We start from the raw sequence: 23,078 nt of genomic DNA, 5'->3' as shown, positions 1-23,078 counted from the left end.
TGTTAATTTTTCTATCGCTTTCGGATTGATCACGAAATGTCCAAGGTGCTGGAGCAACTTATTGCGCGTGGGCGCCGTGAGCGTAGCCCTACGGACCAGCGAGATGTGGCATTTGGTCTAGCAAATATTTCAACAAACGCTGAGCTGCACGAAAAAATGGTTTCTAAGGGTGTTGTGAATGCCTTGTTGACACTAATCCTTCAATCTAGTGACTCCGAAGCGCTCCGTCTCGCTTGTCTGTGTTTGGCAAATGTAGCATCGAGTCCAGCAAGTCGCATTCGAATTGTTGAAGAGGGCGCGCTACCTCCACTCGTAAACTTTTTCAAAGATGATGACAACAAAAATGATACAGTCGCGAAACAATACATAGCAATGGCAATCGGCAATCTGGCAGCTGAACCCGAAAACCATGAAGAGATTGTACAACTAGGCACGATCGAACCGTTGGTAAAGCTACTTGACCCAGAGATTGTCCATTCAGGTGTTTATTGTGCGTTTGCACTGGCGAACTTGTCCGTAAATAATGATTATCGATCATTAATTGTCGACGGGGGTGCTGTTCCACGTCTCATTGCACTGGCATGCTGCAGAGAGCTCAGTGCACAGAGGCAATCTCTCTCCTGTCTTCGAGGTATATGCATATCACCGATTAATCGGGTCATTGTGGTAAAAGAAGGCATACTGGATCCTTTGGTGCTTATGGCACGCTCAGACGAGTCTGACATCAAGCGTGAAGTTGCAGCAGCTTTCTGTGCTCTCTCTGCTACCCCCGAAAACAAAGTTGAAATCTCAGATCGGGCGCTTCTGACTATAATCTCGTTATCGCTTTCGGGTGATCCGGCTGTTGAGGAGCACGCATGCGGTACGATTGCTAATTTGATGGAGCTGCACGAGCTTCATGATAAGCTTTTGCGCGAGAACGGTTTAGCATCGATTATGGCGTTGGCAGTGGACCAAGATCTCAGTACACGCTGCGAAGCATGCCGTTGTCTTGCCAATCTCACAGCGAATGAAGAAGTACAACCCACACTGATGAAAGAAGGAGTCCTTCACCCGCTCGCTGCAGCGCTAGTTTTGAATCATCACGTTTGCCAACGCTACGCTGCGTTGGCCTTAGCAAATCTAAGCACAACGGCGAGCTACCAAGTTCAGATCGTTGGACTGGGAACGATTACTCCGTTGATCACGCTTGCCCAAGCTTTTGATCGCGAGCTTGAAGCTCGACGATATGCCGTGCTCGCTCTAGCAAACCTGGCTGCAATGAAAGCTAATCATTCAGCGCTAGTTGACGCTGGATGTCTTGTGTCATTGTTCTCACTGGCGAGTACGGCTGATGCCCTGAGTCAATATTATGTAGCGTTTGCTTTGGCAAATTTTGCATCAAACGAGCACAATCACACACGTATGGTTGAGGAAGGAGGGCTTCAACCCATTATTACTCTTGCATGTTCGGAAGACACTGACGTGCATCATCATGCTGTTGCTGCTATACGTGGGCTGGGGGCGAGTGAAGCGAATAAAGTAAAAATTATCCAGGAAGGTGGGCTGGAGCCTCTTGTGCTCTTACTTCAGTCTAGTGATCTGGAAATTCTGCGCGAGGCGAGTGCAGCCCTGTGCAATTTGTCTGCAAGTGATGAGACCAAGTATGAAATTGCGAAAAGCGGTGCTGTGACCTTATTGATTGTGCATTCTCAGTCCGAAGATATGGAGCTTGCCCGACAGTGTTGTGCTACACTGGCCAATCTTGCCGAAGTTGAAGAAAATCAAGACAAAATTTGCTCTGATGGAGGAGTTCCACCTTTAATTGTTACGATGCGCTCTCAATTTGTGGAGGTACAACGTGAAGCTGGTCGTGCCTTAGGAAACCTCTCCGCCTTTCGCTCAAATCACGATGACATCGTCGAGCATGGTGGACATCAGCTGCTGATATCGTACCTGTTGTCACCCGATATGGCCTCGCAGCGTGTTGGAGCACTAGGCATTTGCAACTTGGCTACAAACTCAGCTTTGCGTGAAGTGCTTATGGATCGTGGAGCCATGGAGCCTCTTATGTCTCTCGCACGGTCCGAGGATGTGGAGCTAGAGATACAGCGGTTTGCAACTTTGGCTATCGCAAATCTGGCTTCTTGTGTCGAAAATCATCGGGCCATTGTTGAAGAAGGCTCGTTGCCGCTGCTTATCTCGCTGTCAAGTGCACCTGATGAGGAGGTACGCCAGTATGCAGCATTCGCGCTCGTAAAAGTCGCAATGAATGCCGATCTGCGCAAGCAGATAACCGACGAGGGTGGTCTTGAGCCTGTGCTGTTTCTGGCGCGTACCGAGAGTACCGATCTACAAGCTGATATTATACCTGCAATCTGCACTTTGTCGTTCGCGGATGCCAACAAATCTGATATCTGTAAGTGTGGTGGCTTGCCACCAATCCTATCTGCACTTGCAAGTATCGATGTGAGTCTTCGACGGCAAGCTCTTTGTACAGTAGCAAATTTATCCGAAGACGTGGAAAACCAAAGTTATCTTGTAGCGAACGGTGCTATTTCTCCAATTGTGGATGCAATGCAGCAGGGAGAAATTTTCGCACAGCGAGAAGCAGCTCGTGCTTTGGGTAACTTGTCGGCTAATTGTGACTTTGGCAAGACAATTTTGAATCAAGGTGCAGCTGCACCACTCATACTTCTTTTAGGAAGTGATGTGGTAGATTGTCAGCGCATGTCAGCGATGGCACTTTGCAATCTCGGAACAAGCATGAATAACCAAATCAAGCTGCTCGATCAAGGCATTCTTCCTCCTGTTCTAGCGCGCCTAGAAGAAGCGTTAGATCCGCGCTCATTGGCAGATAATGATGTTGTTCGTTACTGTCTTCTAGTGCTAGCTAACTTAGCCGTCTCGCCGTCTACCCACGAAGTGTTGTTGGATAAAGCGTTGCTTTATCTTGCTGGCTATGCTAAACATCGTGATGTAAAATGTCGCCAGTTTGCTATGTTCGCAGTGGGTAATCTGTGCAGCAATCTAAACAATATTGAACGTATTGTGGCAGCCAACTTTCTACAATCAATCATTTCTTCCTGTTTTCCAGGAGATCCTAACGTGCAGTTCCAGGCCATTGCTGCGCTTCGTGGGCTTTCAGTTAATCAAGTTGTTCGTCATCAGATTGTGCAGTTTGGTGCTTTGGAGCCACTTATTCTAGCAGGCTCGAGCGAAAGTATTGAAGTGCAGCGAGAAGTATCAGCAACGCTTTCAAATTTGTCGTTGAGTGAAGAAAATAAAATCACAATGACACGTGGTGGATGTCTATCGACACTGATAGCTTTGGCGAGTAGTCGAGACTCGTACCGTGAGCGACAAGCTGTCTGCGCTCTGGCAAACTTGGCAGAAATGATTGAAGGAGATACGCATAAAAAAATGCTGGGTGAAGGAGTGTTAACACTTTTGTACTCATTAGCATCAAGTGTTGATTTGGAAGTAAAGCGCCAAGTTTCTCGCTGCATCGCCTTGTTTGCAGCGAAACCATCGAGTCAAGTTGCTCTTTTGCGCAGCAACGCATTGCGCTATATCGGAACCTTTGCTCAAGAGACCGAAGATGCTGTGTGTAGACGGTTTGGAACATTAGCCATCGGAAATCTTGCAGTGAACCATAAGAATCACCGTGATTTGTTTGACGAAGGTGCTGTGACAGCGCTTATGACCGTCGATAAGGCTAAAGATCTTGAGACTCGTCGTGCCCTTGCTTTTGCTTTGAACAACTTGGCGGCTAACGAAGGCAACAATGTCCAGATTTCAAAGCTAGGGGTGCTGCGGACTGTAATCGCACTGCTGCACGATGCTGATGAGGACACACATTTGCAAGCATGCTTTGCAATGAGAAGAATGGTTGTTGAAGCGAGAAATCGTATTCAAGCTGTAGCAAATGGGGCTCTTCGTTTACTGTTAAAGTTAGCACTTTCTGAAAATGTCGAGGTGCAACGTGAGGTTTGTGCTACGTTAAGGAATTTATCTCTAAGTGAAGATATAAAGATAGCTATCGTACGTGACGGCGGTCTATCCCCTCTACTGACATTGATTCACTCAGCGGACGGAGAAGTGGCTCATCAGGCGTGTGGTGTCCTCGCTAATTTGGCCGAAGTGGTAGAAAACCAAGGGCGTATGGTGAAAGATGGAGTTTTACAGCACGTTAAGTTCATGCTACGTGCAAAGAGCGTGGAAGTACAGCGTGAAGCACTCCGAACTATAGCAAACATGTCTGCAGAGTATGCTTATACTACTGACATCATTTCGGGTGGTGGTCTGACACCGCTGATGGCTGCATTGAATACGCCAGACGTTTTGAGTCAGCGATATGCAGCCATGGGCATCGCGAATCTTTCCTCAAATGCTGATAATATCCCCACGATCGTACATGATGCATTTGTACCATTGTTAGTGGCGCTTGCAAATGGATCACTTAATGGAGATTTAGATACTCAGAGGTACGCTGTCTTCGCCTTAGTTAACGTCGCCAGTGTGCGTGCTACTCAAAGCATTCTTGTTGATGCTGGCGCACTGTCCATGTTTGCACAAATGCTTCAGCATGCTGACTTGACTTTAAGAAATGGGGCGGCATTCGGTATCGCTAACTTTACGGCATTTTCTGAAAATCACACTGGTCTTCTTGAGCTTGGAGATGACTTTCTAGGCTCATTGCAGCATCTACTCGAGTCCCAAGACTCGAAGTGCCGGTACCATGCTGTTTGTGCATTGCGTGGTTTGTGCGTAAACGAAACAGCACGACGCAAATTTGTTCGTCGTGGTGTCTTGCGACCACTTTTAGCCTTAACGAAGTCTGAAGATTTGGATGTCCAGCAAGAAGTGTTGGCGTGCTTGTGCAATTTGTCTCTAAGTGGTTGTGTTGGTGCAGAGCCTGAGGTTCTCATTGCTGCCTTTGAAATGCAGACACTTGTGGCGTTCTTATGCTCGGCCGATGCCACCTATCGACTATTTGGAGCCGTCACGCTGAGTAACATTGCCGCAAGTAGCCAATATCAAGGCGAATTAGTTGCAGCTGGTGCGGTGTCTCCTCTCGTCAAGATAGCTAATCATGTGGACCTAGAAACTCATCGCTGCATTGCTTTTGCTTTGTGCAATCTCGCAGCAAATCCATCACACCGAGAATTGGTCGAAGCTATGGGTGGGCTACCTTGTATCATTCAGTTAGCTTGTTCTGACGATGCGAGCGATCAGAAGGTGGCCATTGCTGCCCTTCGTGGACTATCAAATCGATCGGAGACACGAATACGCATTGTTTCAGAGGGTGGACTAGAGCCTTTGGTGCTTGGAGCACACTCATCTGACGTACAGCTTCAACGTGAGGTGTGCATGACGGCGTACAACTTGTCATTCGCAGAGAAGAATAAATGTGTCATTGCTGCTTCCCCATTACTAGATGCCTTAATCACAATGATGCTGTCAACCGACGAGCATACAGCAACGTTTGCAAGCGCTAGTGTCGCTAACATAGCGGAAAACTTCGATACTCATTCGGTCATTGCTGAGCAGCGTGACTTACGTATAATTCTGCAAGTTGATGCTCAGAATATTCCTGCGTGTGTAGCGCGTGAAGTTATAAAGTGTGTGGCAAATTTTTCTTCAAATTTTGCGTTCCATGATATGTTACAAGCGGATGGCTGTCAAAGCTTTCTCAATCAAGCAATCCAGCACACAGACCCTAACATTCGGCTTTTTAGCGTTATCTGTCTTAGCAATCTCGTTTCGAATCCGCTAAATCATTCGAAAGTGGTGCGTGAGAACATTGTATTGCCCTTGATAGCGCTCGCTGTAGACAAGGATCACTCTGAGCCTCGGCAATTCGCACTGCTTGCACTAGGCTGCATCTTTACCAACAATGCTAATCACAAAGTATTTCTAGATCACGGAGTTGTACCAGCACTTATTGAAGCGCTCGACTCAGTGAATAGCCTTGAAATGCGCTTCTATGCTGCATTTGCACTGGGCAAGATAGCGACCAATGAGTTTCTCCACGAAATCATCTGCAAACTTAGCAACAGCGGTGAGTCTCTTATCGGGCTCGCACTTGACGCGAATGAAGCAAACAATTCTAGTACGCAGTGCCATGCTATATCAGTGCTACGCCGCATCGCGCGCTTGGATGTGAATCAAAATTTAATGGTTGTTAAGCATTTCGAGGCTCTTGCGGCCGTGCTACTGGCCTGTGCTCAACACTCAAACCTATTGGAAAATCAGCGAGAAGCGGCAGCATGCCTGTGTCATTTAAGTCTTGCACGAGGCAACAAACTTATCCTTGCGAGTGGTTCAGTTGCACTTTTCCAGCAATTATTTGTTTTGTGTTTGTCCTCTGATATCGAAGTTGCTCGAAATGCTTGCGGAGCTGCTGCCAACATTGCAGAAGATATGTGTACGCATGAATACATGATCGATGTTCATGCAGTACGTGTGGGAGTAAAAGCAATGCGAAGTAGACATCTTCCAGTGTACAGAGAAGCATCTAGACTGATTACAAATCTCATGAGTACGCCTGAATTTCATGCAGTTTTTATTAACGAAAAAGGACTTGCCGTTGTAACTAGAGTTGCTAAGGTAGACGACCAGGAGTGTCAATACAATCTCGCACTAGCACTGCACAAGCTCTCACTTAATTTTGACATTCATCAAGTTCTGCTGAGTAGTGGCTCCGTCCCAACTTTGCATATGCTTCTTGGGAATTTGAAGTGGGAGGTGCAGTGTCAAGCAGCGGCTGCATTGAAGTCGCTGGTTGCAAATAAGATGTTCAAGCCCACACTGGCAGAAGATGGTGGCACAGTACTGGCGCTTATTTCTCTTTTGCATAGTTCCGACTTGACACTTAAAACTATGGGTGCAGCAGGTGTGCGGCATCTGTCGCTCGATGCTTCTGTCAAGACACAGCTCGTTCGTGACGGTGTTCTTCCACCCCTTTTTAGCTGTTGCAGTATCGAAGACGATGATGTCAGAATTCAGTGTGCTAGAGCATTGGCTGCGCTGAGTGAGAATGTTCAGAACCAGGTGCAAATGGTGCGCGAAGGTGTTTTTCCAGCCCTCTTGGATCTTATGAAGGCTAGTTGTCATTTCGAGATTGCGCGTCATACGAGTCGCACATTTGTTAATTTGTCCAGCAATCCTGAAAATCATATTGGCGTATTTTCGCTTCAGGAATTTCGTGCCGTAATCAATCTTGCACAGATTAAAGAAGAGTTTTGTGGACGTGATGCAGCGATGTGTCTGGGCAATTTGGCAGTGACGTCGCACAACCAGTACCAGATTGCCGAGCTTGGAGGTCTCGTCCCGCTGACCGATCTATTAAGAAGCGAGTTTACGTCTACACGGCAGTATGCAGCGCGTGCTATCTATCGACTTAGTTCTCATACTGAGAATCAGGAACGTATTGTAGATGCCGGTGCTTTGCCTGCTCTTGTCGCTCGACTAGATGAAACGCAAGATCATGACATTCAGCGATGCGCAGCCATGGCTTTGTGTAACTTATCAACAAACTCGAACATTGAGCAAAAAATTGTGAAGGCTGGTGCATTAGGAATGCTTGTCGCTTTATTGCAGTCACCTAGCATCGAGTGTGCAAAGTGTGGGGCCATGGCCCTATGCAACTTGACAGCTTATCCGGTCAACCAACTACATCTTGTAGCGCAACATGATAGTCTCGATCAGCTTATAAAACTTGCAGGCTCCAGCGACCTTGAGTGCTGTCGATATGCTAGTATGGCTCTCGCAAATATTTCAGCACATCGTCAGAATCGAAATGTCGTCGTGGAGCGCCATGCACTCCAACCACTTCAAGTGATGTGTTTGTCACGAAGTCTAGAGTGTCAGCGTAGTGCGGTGTTGACGCTATACAACGTGTCGTGTGCAGCCAACAACCAGAAAAGTATTATTGAAATGGGCATCGAGGCAGCTCTTGTTAAATTTGCGGGAGCGAAGGACAGAGATTGCAAATGCTACGCCATAATGACGCTTTGCAACTTAGCAGCGAACGGTGACACACGATTAGCTGCAGCACGCGGTGGAGGATTGCAAGCACTAATAATTGCTGCAAAAGATCCGATTGATCCAGCTATCGGTCGATACGCATGTATTGCGTTATGTAATCTAGCGTGTGACTCGCTTTTACAGATTCAGATACTTGTTCATGGCGGCCTTACTCCAATACTATCGTTAGCGAACGATGAAGACGACATAGAGAGTCAGCGGTTTGCAATAATGGCGCTATCAAATTTGGCAGCAAATGAGAACAATCATAACCACATGATTGAACGAGGCGTGCTGCAAGTCGTGTTTCGGCTTGGTCAGTCGAAAAGTGAGGATATTCGACTCTATGCAGCCTTCGCACTGGCAAATTTTGCAGGTAACCCGGCACAATGTGCCGCTATTGGCAATGAGGGGGGCATTGCAGCTCTTATAATGTTAGCGTACGCAGAGGACTCTAACGCGCACACACTGGCAGTAGCAGCACTGCGTCGTTTGTGTCAGTTCTCAGCTGAAAACCGCGGACGGATCGTACGGGGAGGCGGTCTACCTCCTTTAAGAATTGCAGGTTTGTCGAAAGAGCTAGAGACGCAGCGAGAAGTCGCAGCTGCGTATTGCAATATGTCCTTAAGCGATGAGTACAAGGTGGAAATTGTCGAGCAAGGAGCTCTTCGTCCACTGATCAAGCTGACTCAGTCGCCTGATGTTGAAGTAGCAAGGCAAGCATGTGGAGCACTTGCGAATCTCGCTGAGCATCTTGATACGCACTCTTGTTTTGTGGCGGAGCGTTGTGGTGGCTTTTTAAATGCTCTTGTGAATAATCAACATGAAGATGTTCACAGAGAGGCATCGCGAACTGTGGCAAACTTGCTGTCAAGCTTCGAGCACCATCCCGATCTGATTGCAGATGGCCTTCCTGGCCTGATTCATCTTGGCTTGTCATCGGATGCCGAATGCCAGTATAATGCAGCACTAGCACTACGAAAACTTGCGCCAAATTTTGCAAGCCATCGTAGCATAGTACATGAAGGTGGTCTTAAGACGCTTTTCTTTCTACTGCATGTTAAAGAGCTGAACACGCGTCGTCAAAGTGTTCTGGCGTTGCGTGATCTGGCAAGTAACAGCGAATTTCGACGACAGTACGCTGAGGAAGGGGGGATTTCTTCCCTAATCACATTCTTACGAAATGTGGAAGCCCCTTTACAAGCCCCTGCAATTGCAGCTTTGCGACATTTAACATCGTCAGCCTCTCATCCAGAAATTAAGCAGCAAGTCGTGGAGGATGAGGTTTTGAAGCCAATTTTACGCTGTCTGACCACGAAACCTGGCGCAACGGATCTTCGAGATTTACAGTGTCAATGTGCTGGATTAATCGCAAACTTATCCGAGCACCCTGCAAACCAGCAGAGAATTGTGGCTGAAGGCTTGACAAGTGCACTGGTTGTGTTGGCCAAAGTTTGTCACGATGTTGCTGAGATTCAACAAGATGTCAGTCGCGCATTGGCAAATATCTGCTCGAGCGAGCAAAGTCACCAACTTGTATACAAACAAGGTGCTTTGTTGAGCCTCATTGAACTGACTGATTCGACAAATGACGTCACTCAACGATACGCAGCAATGGGTTTGCGTTTTTTGTCTGCGAATCCAGCAATTCGTGGTCGTATCATTAAAGAGTCACTTCTGCGGCCGTTTGTTATGCTGGCACAGAGCCCACTTATCGATTATCAGCGAACTGCAGCTGCAGCTTTCTCTAGCTTTTCCTTACAAGAAGAAAACAAGCTTAAACTTGTGCGGGATGGAGGCCTGGCACAAATTCTCCGTTGCTGTACTTACAACGATCTGGAAGTCAAACGAGATTGTGTTTTCGCTCTCGCGAATGTGGCGGATTCGATCGAGCATCAAGCAGACGTTGTGCGCGAAGGGGCGATCTCGACCGTGATCAGTATTGGTGCTCACGATGATGCACGAGTGCAACGAGACTGCGCGAGAGTGTTTGCCTCCTTGTCCATCACAAACTCGATTAAATCGGAGCTGGTGCTTCAGGGAGCGCTGCCATCTTTGATACGTCTCACAAGGTCCCTGGATATAGCAACACAGCGATTTGCAACGTTAGCCATATGCAACGTAGCTTCATCGAGTAACGACAAGGCCCAAATCGTCGAGCAAGGTGCTATTCGTCCACTTACACATCTCATCCGATATCCAGATGCGTCCATTCAGCGATACGCAGCATTGGCTTTGGCTGCTCTAGCTCTCGGGGGAATGGGTGACAACAAGCTACGGATGATGGAGCACGGTGCCGTGCCACCGCTGATTGATTTGCTTCGGTATCCTAGTACCGATGTCCAGCTTTGTGGCTGCTTGGCTCTCAACGCTCTCACATTGGGAAAACAGAGTATGACGAAGATGTCAGTTATGCAAAGTGGCGGGCTACTTCCTCTGCTTGCTTTACTTGCATCAACCGATAAGGAATGCGTTCACTTTGCACTCTACTGTCTTGGATCTTTGGCGGAGAGTAAAGATGTGCTGCAAAAACTGATTGAGCTGGGAATTCTTGCTCACGTTATAGCTTTGTCGACTTGTGGAGATACAGCGACGATGAGGAATTGTGGATATATTCTCGCGCTGATAGTGGAGCAGCAGACAGATTTCCATGACGTTCTGTTTCGTGAAGGTGGTCTCGATGCATCTATCTCACTGGCTTGTGTCGAAGATATGGAATGTCAGGAGTATGCAACGTTCATCTTAGCTCATCTGGCGTCCAATCGAGACTATCAGGTTCGTCTTGTCGAGCGTGGCGTGTTGCGACCGCTCATTGCTATCATGTCGGTGCATGCCGAGCCGCGTCATTACGCTGGACTTGCGCTTCTCAAATTAGCTGATAATTATGAAAATCATCTGCGTATTGCTGAGGAAGGAGGGATTCAAGCTCTATTGCGTATTGCTCGAGCGAGATCCACGGATGAGGAGCTTCAGTATAAGGCGTCCTTGAGTCTGGGTCAATTGGCTAGTAATGCAACTCGGTCATTATCTGAGCATACGACTTTAAAGGCTAAAGACGCTGTCATCGGTACTAGTGTCAATAAGATGGCTCAGATCACACAAGCGGTAGCTGCCAAGAAAGCTGCCAAAGACAAGACTTTACAGTATCTTGGCGATAAAGTTTCCAGCGAGTCAATCAAGTGAGGAACAGAATACACGCTTTTAACTAATACCCACAAAAGTAGACTATCGGTTGTGTGCGCCCAACATACCTCTCAGACACTCTTCTTTGGTTCAGTAGGTGAAAGGATAGCGATGAAGCAGTTTAAACGCAAAAAAGACGAGATGCTCGGCGATAGCATGAGAACCAGTGCGAATGGAATCTATGTAACTTTCACGGTCACAATTATCCCTAATTTGTTGCGGTCGAAGAAGAAATAGCTTTGGGTACATTGTTTTCTAAAACGCACAAAGCTGTCAGGTCGCTTTTGAATAGAGATCTCAGTCAAATTTGAAATGCTGAGTACGATCTGGATACTATACCGAAGAATAGGCGATATAATATCTGCACAATTATCGCATCCTGAATGCTACTCCACGTCTCAAAATAATTTCAAACTCCATGCGTCGTTTGGAATGTAACGACATGACACTTCAAAAATACAAAGAACAAGTAGAAATTGTTCTGCGTGAAGGTCATCATTGCGCGTTGACGAGGAACTGGGAGCTATGCTACAGGTTACCAAAATTGGACTCTGTAGAATTCGCTGTCCAGATGTAACCACGTTTATTGTATACAATAGGCAAAAACGGGTGCTATCCATTTCGAGAATGCTGAGGATAAAGCGACGTATTGCAACAGCGCGAAAGGGTCAAAAATCAAGCAGCCAGAAGTAAAAATTTTAGATCGACATCGTTTACCGACATCGGGAACTGGTGGCAATATGAATGATTCGCGAGAAAAAAAAGTTCATACAGCACACAGTGTGCAGTCTCTAGCCAGCGATATGAGAAGAATTCGATCCATGCGGACGGAAGTGGAGCCAGCAATTGAGGAAGGAGAACGGATGCCGAAAATTGCCGAAAAGAAAAACGATAAATTGAGTGAGATACGACTTGCATCTGATGGACATTCACGTTCAGTGGCGTTAAAGCTGGAAATTGAAGAATTCGAGATCAATGTCTCTGATCACGTAGCTCCTGGTTGCCAAGCAACTACAAGTCCAAAACTTTCGGGTCCTCGCTGTGGTTATCGACCGAGCCTTTCGTTGTCACCAACGATTTCGTCCACGCATCGAAAAGGCATTCAACGCGACTTTGTTCAAGGTCTTGGCTCGGACTTTCAGCTTGATCTCCATACTGGTAGCACAGATCGATTAGAGCGTTCGTACGATTTGTCGGCGTCAGGAACATTTGACACTGTGGGGTTTCAGATCAGACAGACAGGCCTCACTCGATCCCCCGAGAATCTGCCGAGCACATTATCCGACAGACCACAGCAGCCATCCAATACAAAAAAACACTTGGTTAAGCTTGGAATTCTTGGACGTGGAGCGAGTGGCGTCGTGCACAAGGCTCTGCATGTTCCTTCTCTTATGCTCGTTGCTGTCAAGGTTATCCCAGTATTCGAGTATGACAAACGTCATCAACTTACCGCAGAGCTTACCGCTCTATACAATAATTTGGCGACTTTGCCGGGTGCCGAAGCTGTCGAAACACCACGGCAAAGTGTGGCGTGCCCGGAGCTTGTGTGTTTGTATGACGCTTTTATGAACCCGAACGAAGGTAATGTCTCAATTGTCGTCGAGTATATGGATGGGGGCTCTCTTCAGGACATCGTAGACACTGGTGGATGTACCAACGAAGTCGTATTAGCCAATATTTCATTTCGCGTTCTCAAGGGACTTGCTTTTCTTCACAACACGCATCAACTTCATCGTGATATCAAACCTAGCAACTTGCTGATCAATCATTTTGGAGATGTCAAAGTGTCGGATTTTGGTATTGTTCGTGAAATGGAAAATTCTCTCGCCAAAGCAACGACATTTGTGGGAACACTCACTTACATGTCACCAGAGCGAATTGCTAGTGAGGTATCTCGACGTTTGAGAATCAGCAGCAACTTCTGTGTTTGACTAACTGACTTTCTTTTTGCGTTCAGGAATACTCTTACAAGTCAGACGTCTGGTCTTTTGGTCTTTCGATCATGACTTGTGCTCTCGGCAAGTTCCCGTATCTATCACGAGGTGGGTACTGGGAAATGCTTCACATGATTCGCAATGAGCCGGTAAGTTTCATTGTTGCTCCTTGTCTGAAGAAGATCTCAACAAATTGCTGTGGTAGCCACCTCAACTTCCCGAAGGCGAATTTTCAGACCTTTTCTGTGACTTCTTGGCGAAGTGTTTAACGAAAGATCAGACGGAGCGATGGAGTGTAAAGAAACTTCTTGAGCACGAGTTCATTCAGCGGCACTGTGGTAACGAAAAAGCTGTAGATTGCGCAAACGAGAATGACACGAAGAGTATCGAAGATGACAGGAAAGAACAATTGGAAGTGGACGAAATCGTGCGCAAGGTTGCTGAACACTACGCTAAAGATGCAAAAGAGCTTATAATTGAACACGGATACACTCTCAGTGACGTCGTGACGTGGCTTCAGCTCCTACCAACCATGCAGAAAGGGTAAGTTCCTTAAACATGTTATGTTCGTTGACAGAATTCCCACTCACCATTCGTAATTTATCAGCAAGCTATTACGATTTGCAGAGCAGATCGGAGCTAATCGTTTAATGGTATGCGCCAAGTTCCAAGAAGCTATGAACGAACTACTCCATGATATTGAACTGACTTATTTCAACGATGCTGAGAAGCAGTTTAAATGAGCTTGATAGATGTTCGTGGCAATACATAGATTGTCAATTTTATGTTACACTGCAGCGGCGCACATGCTTTTACTATTTTTGTAGCCTTCATAGCTTCGCTACAGATGCCGACAATTATCTTTTGATCTCGGCTTTACATGACCACACAGGCATTGTCACCTCCGCCACCACTATTCTTCTTCTTAACTTCTTGATTTCCACTACCAATACTCGCGCGGAACGAGAAATTGCGACGAAGATAGCCACGTAGAGCACGATATTCGCTCTTTAGTAGATGAAACGCATCGTTTAATGCTGTGTGGTCTTCACTCGTTGCAGTCGCTTCCATCACATGCTCAGTCGCTAGTTGGACTCGAAATGCTGCCTTGGACACTCGCATGGCTGCTACGTAAGCGGATGATCCCTTAAGCGAATGACTCTCGCGTCGCAGCACGACCAAGTCACCTTGAGAGTAAGCTTCCTCAATGCGTCGCATAAACTCATCGCTCAAATTTGCATACTTTTCCAATAGAGTAACAAAAAGGCTTTCATTTGCACCACACTGCTCCACTCCCAGAGAGTAATCAATCGGATCACCTGTTGGGATCACAACTTCTCCCGGAGCCATAGTCATAGAAAATGCTCGTGCGGCCTTGCTCGCCAAAGATGTAGAGCTATTGGCCACTTCAGTAGCCTCCTGCTGATTATTACCGTCACTCGATGAAAACGAATTCGGACTTGAGTGAGACGTTGGCTCGACTGCATCCATTGGGTAAATACCCGCTGCCTTTGCTGCAGCAAACAAATTCATGCCAACAATACTCGACGCATTCACAAGCGTCCCGGGATGTGTTGGCGGTACTCCATTTAAATTTTGTACAATCTTCGGCGATTTAAGAGTCTCGCGCTGAATCTCAACCGTTCCGATGGTATTTCCGACAGTGCCCGAACTTGTAGAATTACTCTTGCCCTCGCTGATTGTCGTAAGCGCCATAAGCAATGCTTCAGAACTAGCTACCGTTTGTATACCACCGGGTTGGCCTATCATCATTGGATCCTCTAGTTCTAAGTCTGAAATTGCTCGGTCTAGATCCAATTTCTCCTTGTGCCTCGATGCAGCTACCAAGTTTGCGCCATTCTGGTTGGAGAATGAGTCCACGTCAACGCTAATTGCATCGAGAGACTCGACGCGTGACGAGCGAGAATTATGCTGCCCTAAGTAACGAACGCGCATCCACTTGCGAATAGCCTTTCGTAACTCTGGCTTGGAAATGGGTTTGACGATAAACTCGTCCATGCCAGCATCCAAACACTTTTTACGGTCGCCACTCATAGCATACGCCGTGACTCCGATGATGGGAATCCGCGGGAGCTTGTGGAGTTTTTCAAAGCCTCGAATGTTTCGAGTCGCGTCGTATCCATTCATAATTGGCATTTCACAATCCATAAGTATGATGTCATACGATTCGTGATGTTCTTGGTACATTTGACACGCATCCAGTCCATTCGTTTCCCACTGAAGAAGGTGATTGTCCTCCATAAAGAAACTTTTGACGACCTCCCAATTGAATTCATTGTCTTCAACTGTTAAGATCCGAGCATGTTGCGGCACGAGCTCTGACATGGACGCAGTGGATCGAAGGCCATTGTTGACAGCTAAAGCCGAATTTGTTCCGGATTCTGCAGCCATCAAAACCGGGAATGGCGGGACAATTTCTTCATCTTGGTCTTCAAGACGACGTACCACAACGGTAAAGAAAAATTCGGACCCCTCGCCCAGCTCGCTATCGACGTCAATATCACCATCCATCAGCTCTACAAGTTGCTTGCAGATAGCAAGCCCCAAGCCTGAGCCCGTCGGATTATTTTTGCGTGTACGCTCAAGTTTCGTAAAAAGTGAGAACAAACGCGATTTTTCTTCCTCATCCATACCAACACCCGTGTCAATGACTTGAAATAACAGTTTAATACAATGCTTCGGCAAGTCTGGTGACGGCACCATGCTGCATCGCACTGTAATCGACCCTTCATTCGTAAACTTGATTGCATTTGATAACAAGTTCAATATTACTTGACGAAGTCGACTGACATCCCCTATGACACGCTGTGGCACCTTTGGTGAGCACTCGAGCGTCAACTTGATGTGCTTTTCACGTGCCTTAAACTTGAAGATTTCCACTGAATATTCCAACAAATCTTCCATTTGAAACGGATCTGCAGAGATTTCCATGTGCCCAGCCTCAATCTTCGACAAATCCAAGATATCATTGATCAAATTGAGCAGCAGCGAGCCAGAAATGTAGGCGATATGTACGTAGCGTTCTGGTGTTTTGCTTAGCTTTTGTTCGCGCAACAACTCCAGCATCCCAAGTACTCCGTTTAGTGGTGTACGCAGCTCATGACTAAACGACGCAAGAAAATTTACTTTTGCTGCCTCCATGTGCTTCTTGGCTGTATAGTCTTGTCCTACCCCAATGACACCGCGAATGTTTCCATGCATATCTTTCTTGCTAGAAGCATTCACTAGCAATAGCAGAGATCGACCTGCAGCAGTCGTCATGGGCAATTCCATTTCCCCAACATCAATACCAATCAGAGCCTGGTTCAGTAGCTTTCGTACCTCTGGTCGATTTTCAGAGTTGATAAACGCATCCACCAGTGACAGACCAAGCACTGTAGACTTGTGGTACCCCGTAATCTCTTCTATCTTCTGATTCCACTCGTTAATGCAGCCAAACGTATCAACCCCAAAAATTGGCGCATTCGCCGTATCGATCAATCGAAAGTACTCGTGCTCTTGTGCGATACGGTCGGTTATATCTTGACCAATGCCCACTACGCCGACAATATTTCCGTGCATATCATTGCGTGGTGTTGCGTTCAGAAGAATTTCAATTCGCGTTCCAGGCCGTGTAATCAGTGGAAACTCAAAATTGGCCGTTTGAATACCATTTAATGCCTTATTGAACACATCTGCAACTGCAGGCCGATATTCTGGAGATATGAACGTCTCGACGAGATTCTCGCCGATGACTTCGGCAGTAGAATACTTTGTAATTTGCGCGGCCTTTTTATTCCAGATATTCACGCACAGATTCGCATCCACGCCAAAGATTGGTGCATTGGCCGTGTCGATCAGACGCGTATACTCTTGCTCTTGTACTATTCGATCGGTCAAGTCTTGACCAATACCTACTACACCCACGATTCCACCATGCTGGTCAAATCTTGCAGTAGCATTCATGCGAATGTTCACAGTGCGCCCATTCTTTTTCTTTAATTCAACATCAAAATTTGATGTTTCATCACCTTTCAAAGCCTTCCACAAAATTGTTTCTACCGCATCACGATACTGTTTAGGTATCGCCCAACTCATCAAATCCATCCCGACTGCTTCTTCTTTGGAGTATTGCGTCATTTCAGCAGTTTTATGATTCCAAATATTGATCTTTCCTTCTGCGTCAACGCCAAAGATTGGAGCATTGGCCTTCTCGATCAATCGCGCATACTCTTGTTCCTGCGCAATTCGATCCGTAATATCTTGCCCAATCCCGACCATACCAATCACTGTTCCGTGCTCATTAAAGCGCGGCGTGGCGTTCAGCAGAATCTCCACTCGACGTCCTGCCTTTGTCACCAGCGGAAACTCAAAGTTCGCTGTCTCGACGCCACCAAGCGCCTTTGATAAGACAGCACCAACAGCTTCCCGATAATCCTCCGTAATAAACTTTTCCACCAGATTCTCCCCAACTACTTCATCGTTCGAGTATTGCATAATTTCAGCCGCCTTTTTGTTCCAAATGTTTACACAGCCTTCTTTATCGACACCAAAAATTGGAGCATTGGCCGTATCAATTAAGCGACTATATTCTTGCTCCTGAGCAATCCGTTCCGTAATATCTTGGCCTATACTCACCACGCCAACAATTTCGCCCAACTCGTTATACCGCGGAGTAGCATTTAGCAGAATTTCCACTCGTCGTCCAGTCTTAGTGATTAATGGAAAATTAAAGTTGGCCGTTTGTACTCCGTTCAAAGCCTGAGACAACACTAACCCCACAGCTGAACGGTACCCTTCGGAGATTAGTTCTTGTACTAAATCTTTTCCCATGACTTCATTGGCTGTAAATTGCGTGATCTCAGCTGATTTATCGTTCCAGATATTTACAAGACCCGCCATGTCTACTCCAAAGATGGGCGCGTTGGCTGTATCAATCAGGCGACTATACTCTTGCTCCTGTACAATGCGTTCTGTGATGTCTTGGCCAATTCCGACCACACCGACGATGTCTCCATGTTGATTATACCGTGGAGTCGCATTCAGTAAAATTTCGACTCGTCGGCCAGTCTTTGTAATAAGCGGAAACTCAAAATTTGCAGTGTCTTCTCCTTCCATGGCCTTCGACATGACGACAGACACGCCAGCACGATAATCTTGTGGAATGAAACTCTCAACAAGTTGCGTACCTCGTGCCTCAAGGACCATATACTCTGTAATTGCAACCGCCTTTCGGTTCCAAATGTCCACTCGGCCGTCCATATCAATACCGAAGATCGGTGCATTTGCCGTGTCAATCAATCGTATGTACTCTTCTTCTTGCGCGCGCTGGTCAGTAAAGTCTTGTCCAATACCGACAACGCCAGTAATCGCGCCACTGTGATCAAAGCGAGGTGTAGCGTTAAGTAAAATATCCAGCTGCCTTCCACTTCTTGTAACTAGCGGAAACTCAAAATTTGGAGTCTCTATGCCTCCCATCGCCTTCAACAATACATTTGCTACCGTATCACGTGCATCTTCAGCAATAAATCCAAGAAGATCTTTCCCAATCGCTTGCAGATTCGAGTAATCGGTGATGGCTGCAGCTTTTTTATTCCAAATTGTAACACGAAATTGCTTGTCCACGCCTACAATAGGTGCGTTGGCTGTATCAATCAATCGGCTGTACTCTTGCTCTTGTACAATCCGTTCGGTAATATCCTGACCAATGCCGACGACGCCAACAATTACGCCTTCATGGTTGTACCGCGGCGTCGCATTCAGGAGAATCTCGACTTTTCGACCATGTTTCGTGATCAGTGGAAATTCAAAATTTGCCGTCTCGACACCACGTAGCGCCTTTTGAAAGACTGCAGCCACTTGTTCGCGATAATCTTCATGAATTAAGAATGATACCAAATCAACGCCCATGACTTCACCTGGCCAATACTCACTGATTTTTGCTGCTTTTTTATTGAAAATGACAACGCAGCCCTTTGTGTCGACTCCAAAAATGGGTGCATTGGCTGAATCTACCAATTTACTGTACTCCATTTCACTTGCATTGTGTGCCGTGACGTCTTGTCCAATAGCCACGATGCGATCGACGATGGTGTCAGCCCCATCGACAATAACTTGTGGCGTGAGGCTAAGCAGCAGCTCGATACGTGCGCCACTCGCAGTCTTTAATGGCAACTCAAACTCGGATACCGACGTGTTTGTTGATGCAACGCGTGTAAGTAGTTCCTCAACAAGCACGCGAAAGTCATCATGCACTAAGTCAACAAGAGGCGTACCAAGAACTTGATCGATTGAATAGCCCGTGAGTGCTTCGACTTTGAAATTCCAGAGAATGATGAGTCCGTCTCGATTGAGCTCAAAAATAGGCGCATTTGCCTGCTGAGCGACACGCACGTATTGCGACTCGGGCACTGGCCACGCTGCAACGTCCTGTCCAATAGCGACAACACTCGACGCCGTCATTGTGTCGTCTACGTCGACAGTCAAGTTAACGAGCAGCTTCAAATTTCGACCCAGTTCAGGCGTGTTGAGCTCTAGTTTTACGTCTCGCACGGTCGTATTGATGTCACTAAGCGCCATGTCCAATGCGCGTGTGACGTCGCTTTTCCTGGAAGCCACCACAATCTCCGTGACGTGGCGGCCAATCATGTCGGCGCTTGGCAATCCCGTGAGCTCAGCTAGCTTGTAGTTCCACAATGTGATGTGACCTGTCACGTCCATGGCCAGCGTCGGCGCGTTAGCATCGCTTAGGATGCGCGATAGGCGCGTAGAAATACTTGAAAAGCTGTGCGTTGAAGCAGACGCAATAATTGGCCGGCGTTCGTTTGCGTCAACATTACTGTCACAGCTGCAAGTACTGTCACGGCGTGAGCGACGTGTACCGGCCGTGATCCGTGGCGCGGAGGCGACTTCACTGATATTGTTACTTTCCTTTCGCGCCTTCTTCTTGTGCTTCTTAGAAGGTTTGCCGTTCGTTTGGCTTACCATCGCTTTGTCTGTCGAAAGCACGGTACTGACTCTGAGCTGGCCTGGAGCAGAACGGCCGAAAGATTGGAAGAAAGGGCGCGTCCTACGACAAGCCGTCTGTAGTACAATCTAGAGGAAACGGAAGCAACGAGGTCTTTTCGAAGTGTGGTGGACGACGACTGCCTTGCTCCGAGACCGGATTTGTAACGTCACTGCAGATGGTCTTAACGGAAGAGTACAGTAAAAGAGATACAATAGCTGGTCTTTGCTTTCTTGCGGTAATCTATATGTTTTCAGATTTAATGAGATCATGAGTGTTATTAATGAGAGCGTTTCTTGTAATACCTTTTATCGTTTTGACATTGAATAAACATTTGATCATGAGAAAAGCCTTACTGTAATTGCTTTATTCAGGATATTTCTTGTACGAAAACAACTTTTGTATCCTTCAAGTACATCTTTGAGTCTATCGGATAACCCTGACAATGCAAATAAACGCTCCAATAAATGTACAAGGAGTGAGTGGTAACGAGGGAATGCGAATCATTTTAATTATTAAACAGACATTCTATCAAATGGCTTCGTTTTATCGTCAAATTGTGATAACAACGGTACCATAACCATATAATCTTCTTTTAATCAAGCTCAAGTGCCTTTCCAATCTTCGCATAACCTCCGTATCGCATTGACAGGTATCTAGAAGGATGCTAAGAAGTAAATTAGGTTAAGTGGATGCAACAAATTATTGCAACGTTAAATGGATCACTTGTTGTCAATATCAACCTTGTAACACGTCTAGAATTGTGTCATACATAAAAATGAGAATGTCAAACATGATACTCCAATTTAATAATCCTAGGCCGAACACTTGACGGTTTCCAGAAACATTCCACCTTCTTATCTTTTGTTTAAAGCTTATAATAAATTTGCCTCTTCTTGCATATACTGTAAATGTACTGTAAGTCATATAATAGCCAGTGAAATTTTGATTGTTGTTTGAAGCAGCTAGACAATCGCTTTTAACCAATGATTACATGTCTGGCCCGTCTCCGTCGACGAATAAACCAATGACGAAAAGAGCCCATTATTTTAAGTGAATCGTATAAAAAAGTGACGAGCCCAAACCATTTGTATCATACACTATAGTCGTATAAATAAATATCTATTTTATGCGTTGCCTGTATGTAGCAGCACTGTCAGGTCTGATAAATCTCGATATGATATGCATGGAATGTCTACAAGAATACAAAGTATAACAAATTCGACTTGAATTGCAAATTATTGCACATAAATCGTCGTCAACAGTCAAAATTTGAAAACTGAAAAAAGCACACATCACAAGGATGGCGACAGTGGTATTATAAATCACAAAATTTTTATCGAAAATTTATGTGAAAATTTGATTATCTTTGTCAATCTCGATTCAGTATTCAATAAAAGCTTGTAGGCAAAAGCTTGTAGGCAAAAGTTTTGATCATATTGCTTCCTACCAATCAAGAGATCGCCGCAACGCCAAACCTCCCTGCGTTCTTATAAGCGTCCTCTCTAGCATCTCGAAGCGGAAAAGGCAGCAATGGATATGCTTGTCAAACCTCTTTGGATAGTCGTAAAGAGTTGCCATACGAAAACAGGTGACCCCATAAAAATTTATATTTCTTCTACATGCGGCAGTTTAGATAATTTCGCTATTTGAGTCCAGTGAACGAGCGTTCCACACACGTTTGCTATAGTATTGTCATCGGTAAAGTAGCACACAAACATTTTAACTAATCTTTACAAAGAGTTACTTCGAAATGAAGGCATTAGTGAACAAACTAAAAAGTTAATAGGCATGGTAAACACATAATAAATTACAAGTATTGGTAAAGTATCGGTAAGCGAATTTAACCGACAACATCAAGGTCACTAGCCGTAACCTTGCTCCATGAGCTTGGTGATGAACGCGCACCGGTTGGGCAATCCCGATGTTGGTAAGTAAGTCAATGATCGGGAAGCTGAGTTTGTTAGTTTTGAACTTGTTGAACTTGTTCCAGGTCCATCATCTTGAGAGCTTTGTCGAAGCAACAGTAGCTTTAAGTTCAGTAAATCATGGCTACATACAACGAGATTCGATGTCCACGTCGTGCAGGTACAATAAAGCTAGCAACTGCTCGGTGGGCGCTGGGTGAGGGGTTGCCTCACTTGTGCGACAAACACGAACTGTGGATATGTACCGTATAGGGTACGTACTGGTACTGTTGAGGATGGAATTACTATTTAGTATTTGCTAAATTCTAGATATGTATGTCAATGTTGAAAATAAAAAACGAAGTATTTCAAGGCTCTCGGTTCTGCTCTATACAAACCCAATCTCCGTGTGTTCATCTTAACGGTCAAAGCTTCTTTACTGTAAGTTTGTTTTTGTTGTGCTATTTCAGGAATACATGTATTAAAGATTTATTATATTTTGAATAAAACTAAACATACACATTTTTCTCTATGTCATCATAGAAGTGCCTTTCTTTTCTGCCCTACTCCTTTAATTTTTCATAATTATTAATGTATTGGTCCATAAGAGTATTCACAATTTCACCATGTGACAAACGACTTTCGTGCAATTATACCGTGCGAGGATTAAGTATACAACACCGTTACAGTATCTCCGTGAGTTGTTCACTCTAAAAATCGAGCAACGCTGAGAAGCTTCTGTCTCTAGCTGGTCAGAAGAAGATAGCACATTTTGTAGCCCAAGAACTACTGGTGATAATGGCTCACCTGGAAGCATCCACTAACCGCGCAAATGAGCTGGTTAACCTCTTTTAAAAATCTGAGACAGACATCGGTTGAAGCACACCCGGCCCAACCGTGAGGCAGTTTTGCTAAGGAAAGGAAATTTATTATTTGGGTGGAAGAAGTTGGGGGTGGCCATATAATCGGTCATGCTCCAAACGGACAATAGTGGCATGTTTCTCGCATCGAAGACCACATGTGAAGGCTTGTCGTGGT

At 45.8% G+C, this 23,078-nt stretch overlaps 3 protein-coding genes across 3 annotated transcripts; 2 read left to right on the top strand and 1 right to left on the bottom strand.

The window, feature by feature from the left end:
- Positions 1-36: 36 nt before the first annotated feature.
- On the top strand, positions 37-13,870 carry PHALS_04220 (Mitogen-activated protein kinase kinase (MAP2K); the record flags this gene model as incomplete). The annotated part of the gene is made up of 6 exons (XM_024722244.1): positions 37-11,189; positions 11,685-11,727; positions 11,793-13,082; positions 13,151-13,276; positions 13,333-13,670; positions 13,735-13,870. The coding sequence occupies 6 exons, from the start codon at positions 37-39 to the stop codon at positions 13,868-13,870; spliced, it is 13,086 nt and encodes a 4,361-aa protein (XP_024573341.1).
- A 133-nt stretch (positions 13,871-14,003) lies between these two features.
- Positions 14,004-20,114, bottom strand: PHALS_04219 (hybrid signal transduction histidine; the record flags this gene model as incomplete). The annotated part of the gene is made up of 1 exon (XM_024722243.1): positions 14,004-20,114. One exon carries the CDS (start codon positions 20,112-20,114, stop codon positions 14,004-14,006), a length of 6,111 nt encoding a protein of 2,036 aa, XP_024573340.1.
- Positions 20,115-21,919: 1,805 nt separating this feature from the next.
- PHALS_14991 (uncharacterized protein) lies at positions 21,920-22,359 on the top strand. The gene has a single exon (XM_024722242.2). The coding sequence runs from the start codon at positions 22,058-22,060 to the stop codon at positions 22,259-22,261; it is 204 nt and encodes a 67-aa protein (XP_024573339.1). The 5' UTR covers positions 21,920-22,057; the 3' UTR covers positions 22,262-22,359.
- The last annotated feature ends 719 nt before the right edge of the window (positions 22,360-23,078 follow it).

This window comes from Plasmopara halstedii (genome assembly GCF_900000015.1).
Source record: "Plasmopara halstedii genome assembly, contig: Scaffold_253, whole genome shotgun sequence".
Classification (NCBI taxonomy): domain Eukaryota; phylum Oomycota; class Peronosporomycetes; order Peronosporales; family Peronosporaceae; genus Plasmopara; species Plasmopara halstedii.
The sequence above is the reverse complement of the archived record's forward strand: the minus strand, read 5'-3'. Positions and strand labels throughout refer to the sequence as shown.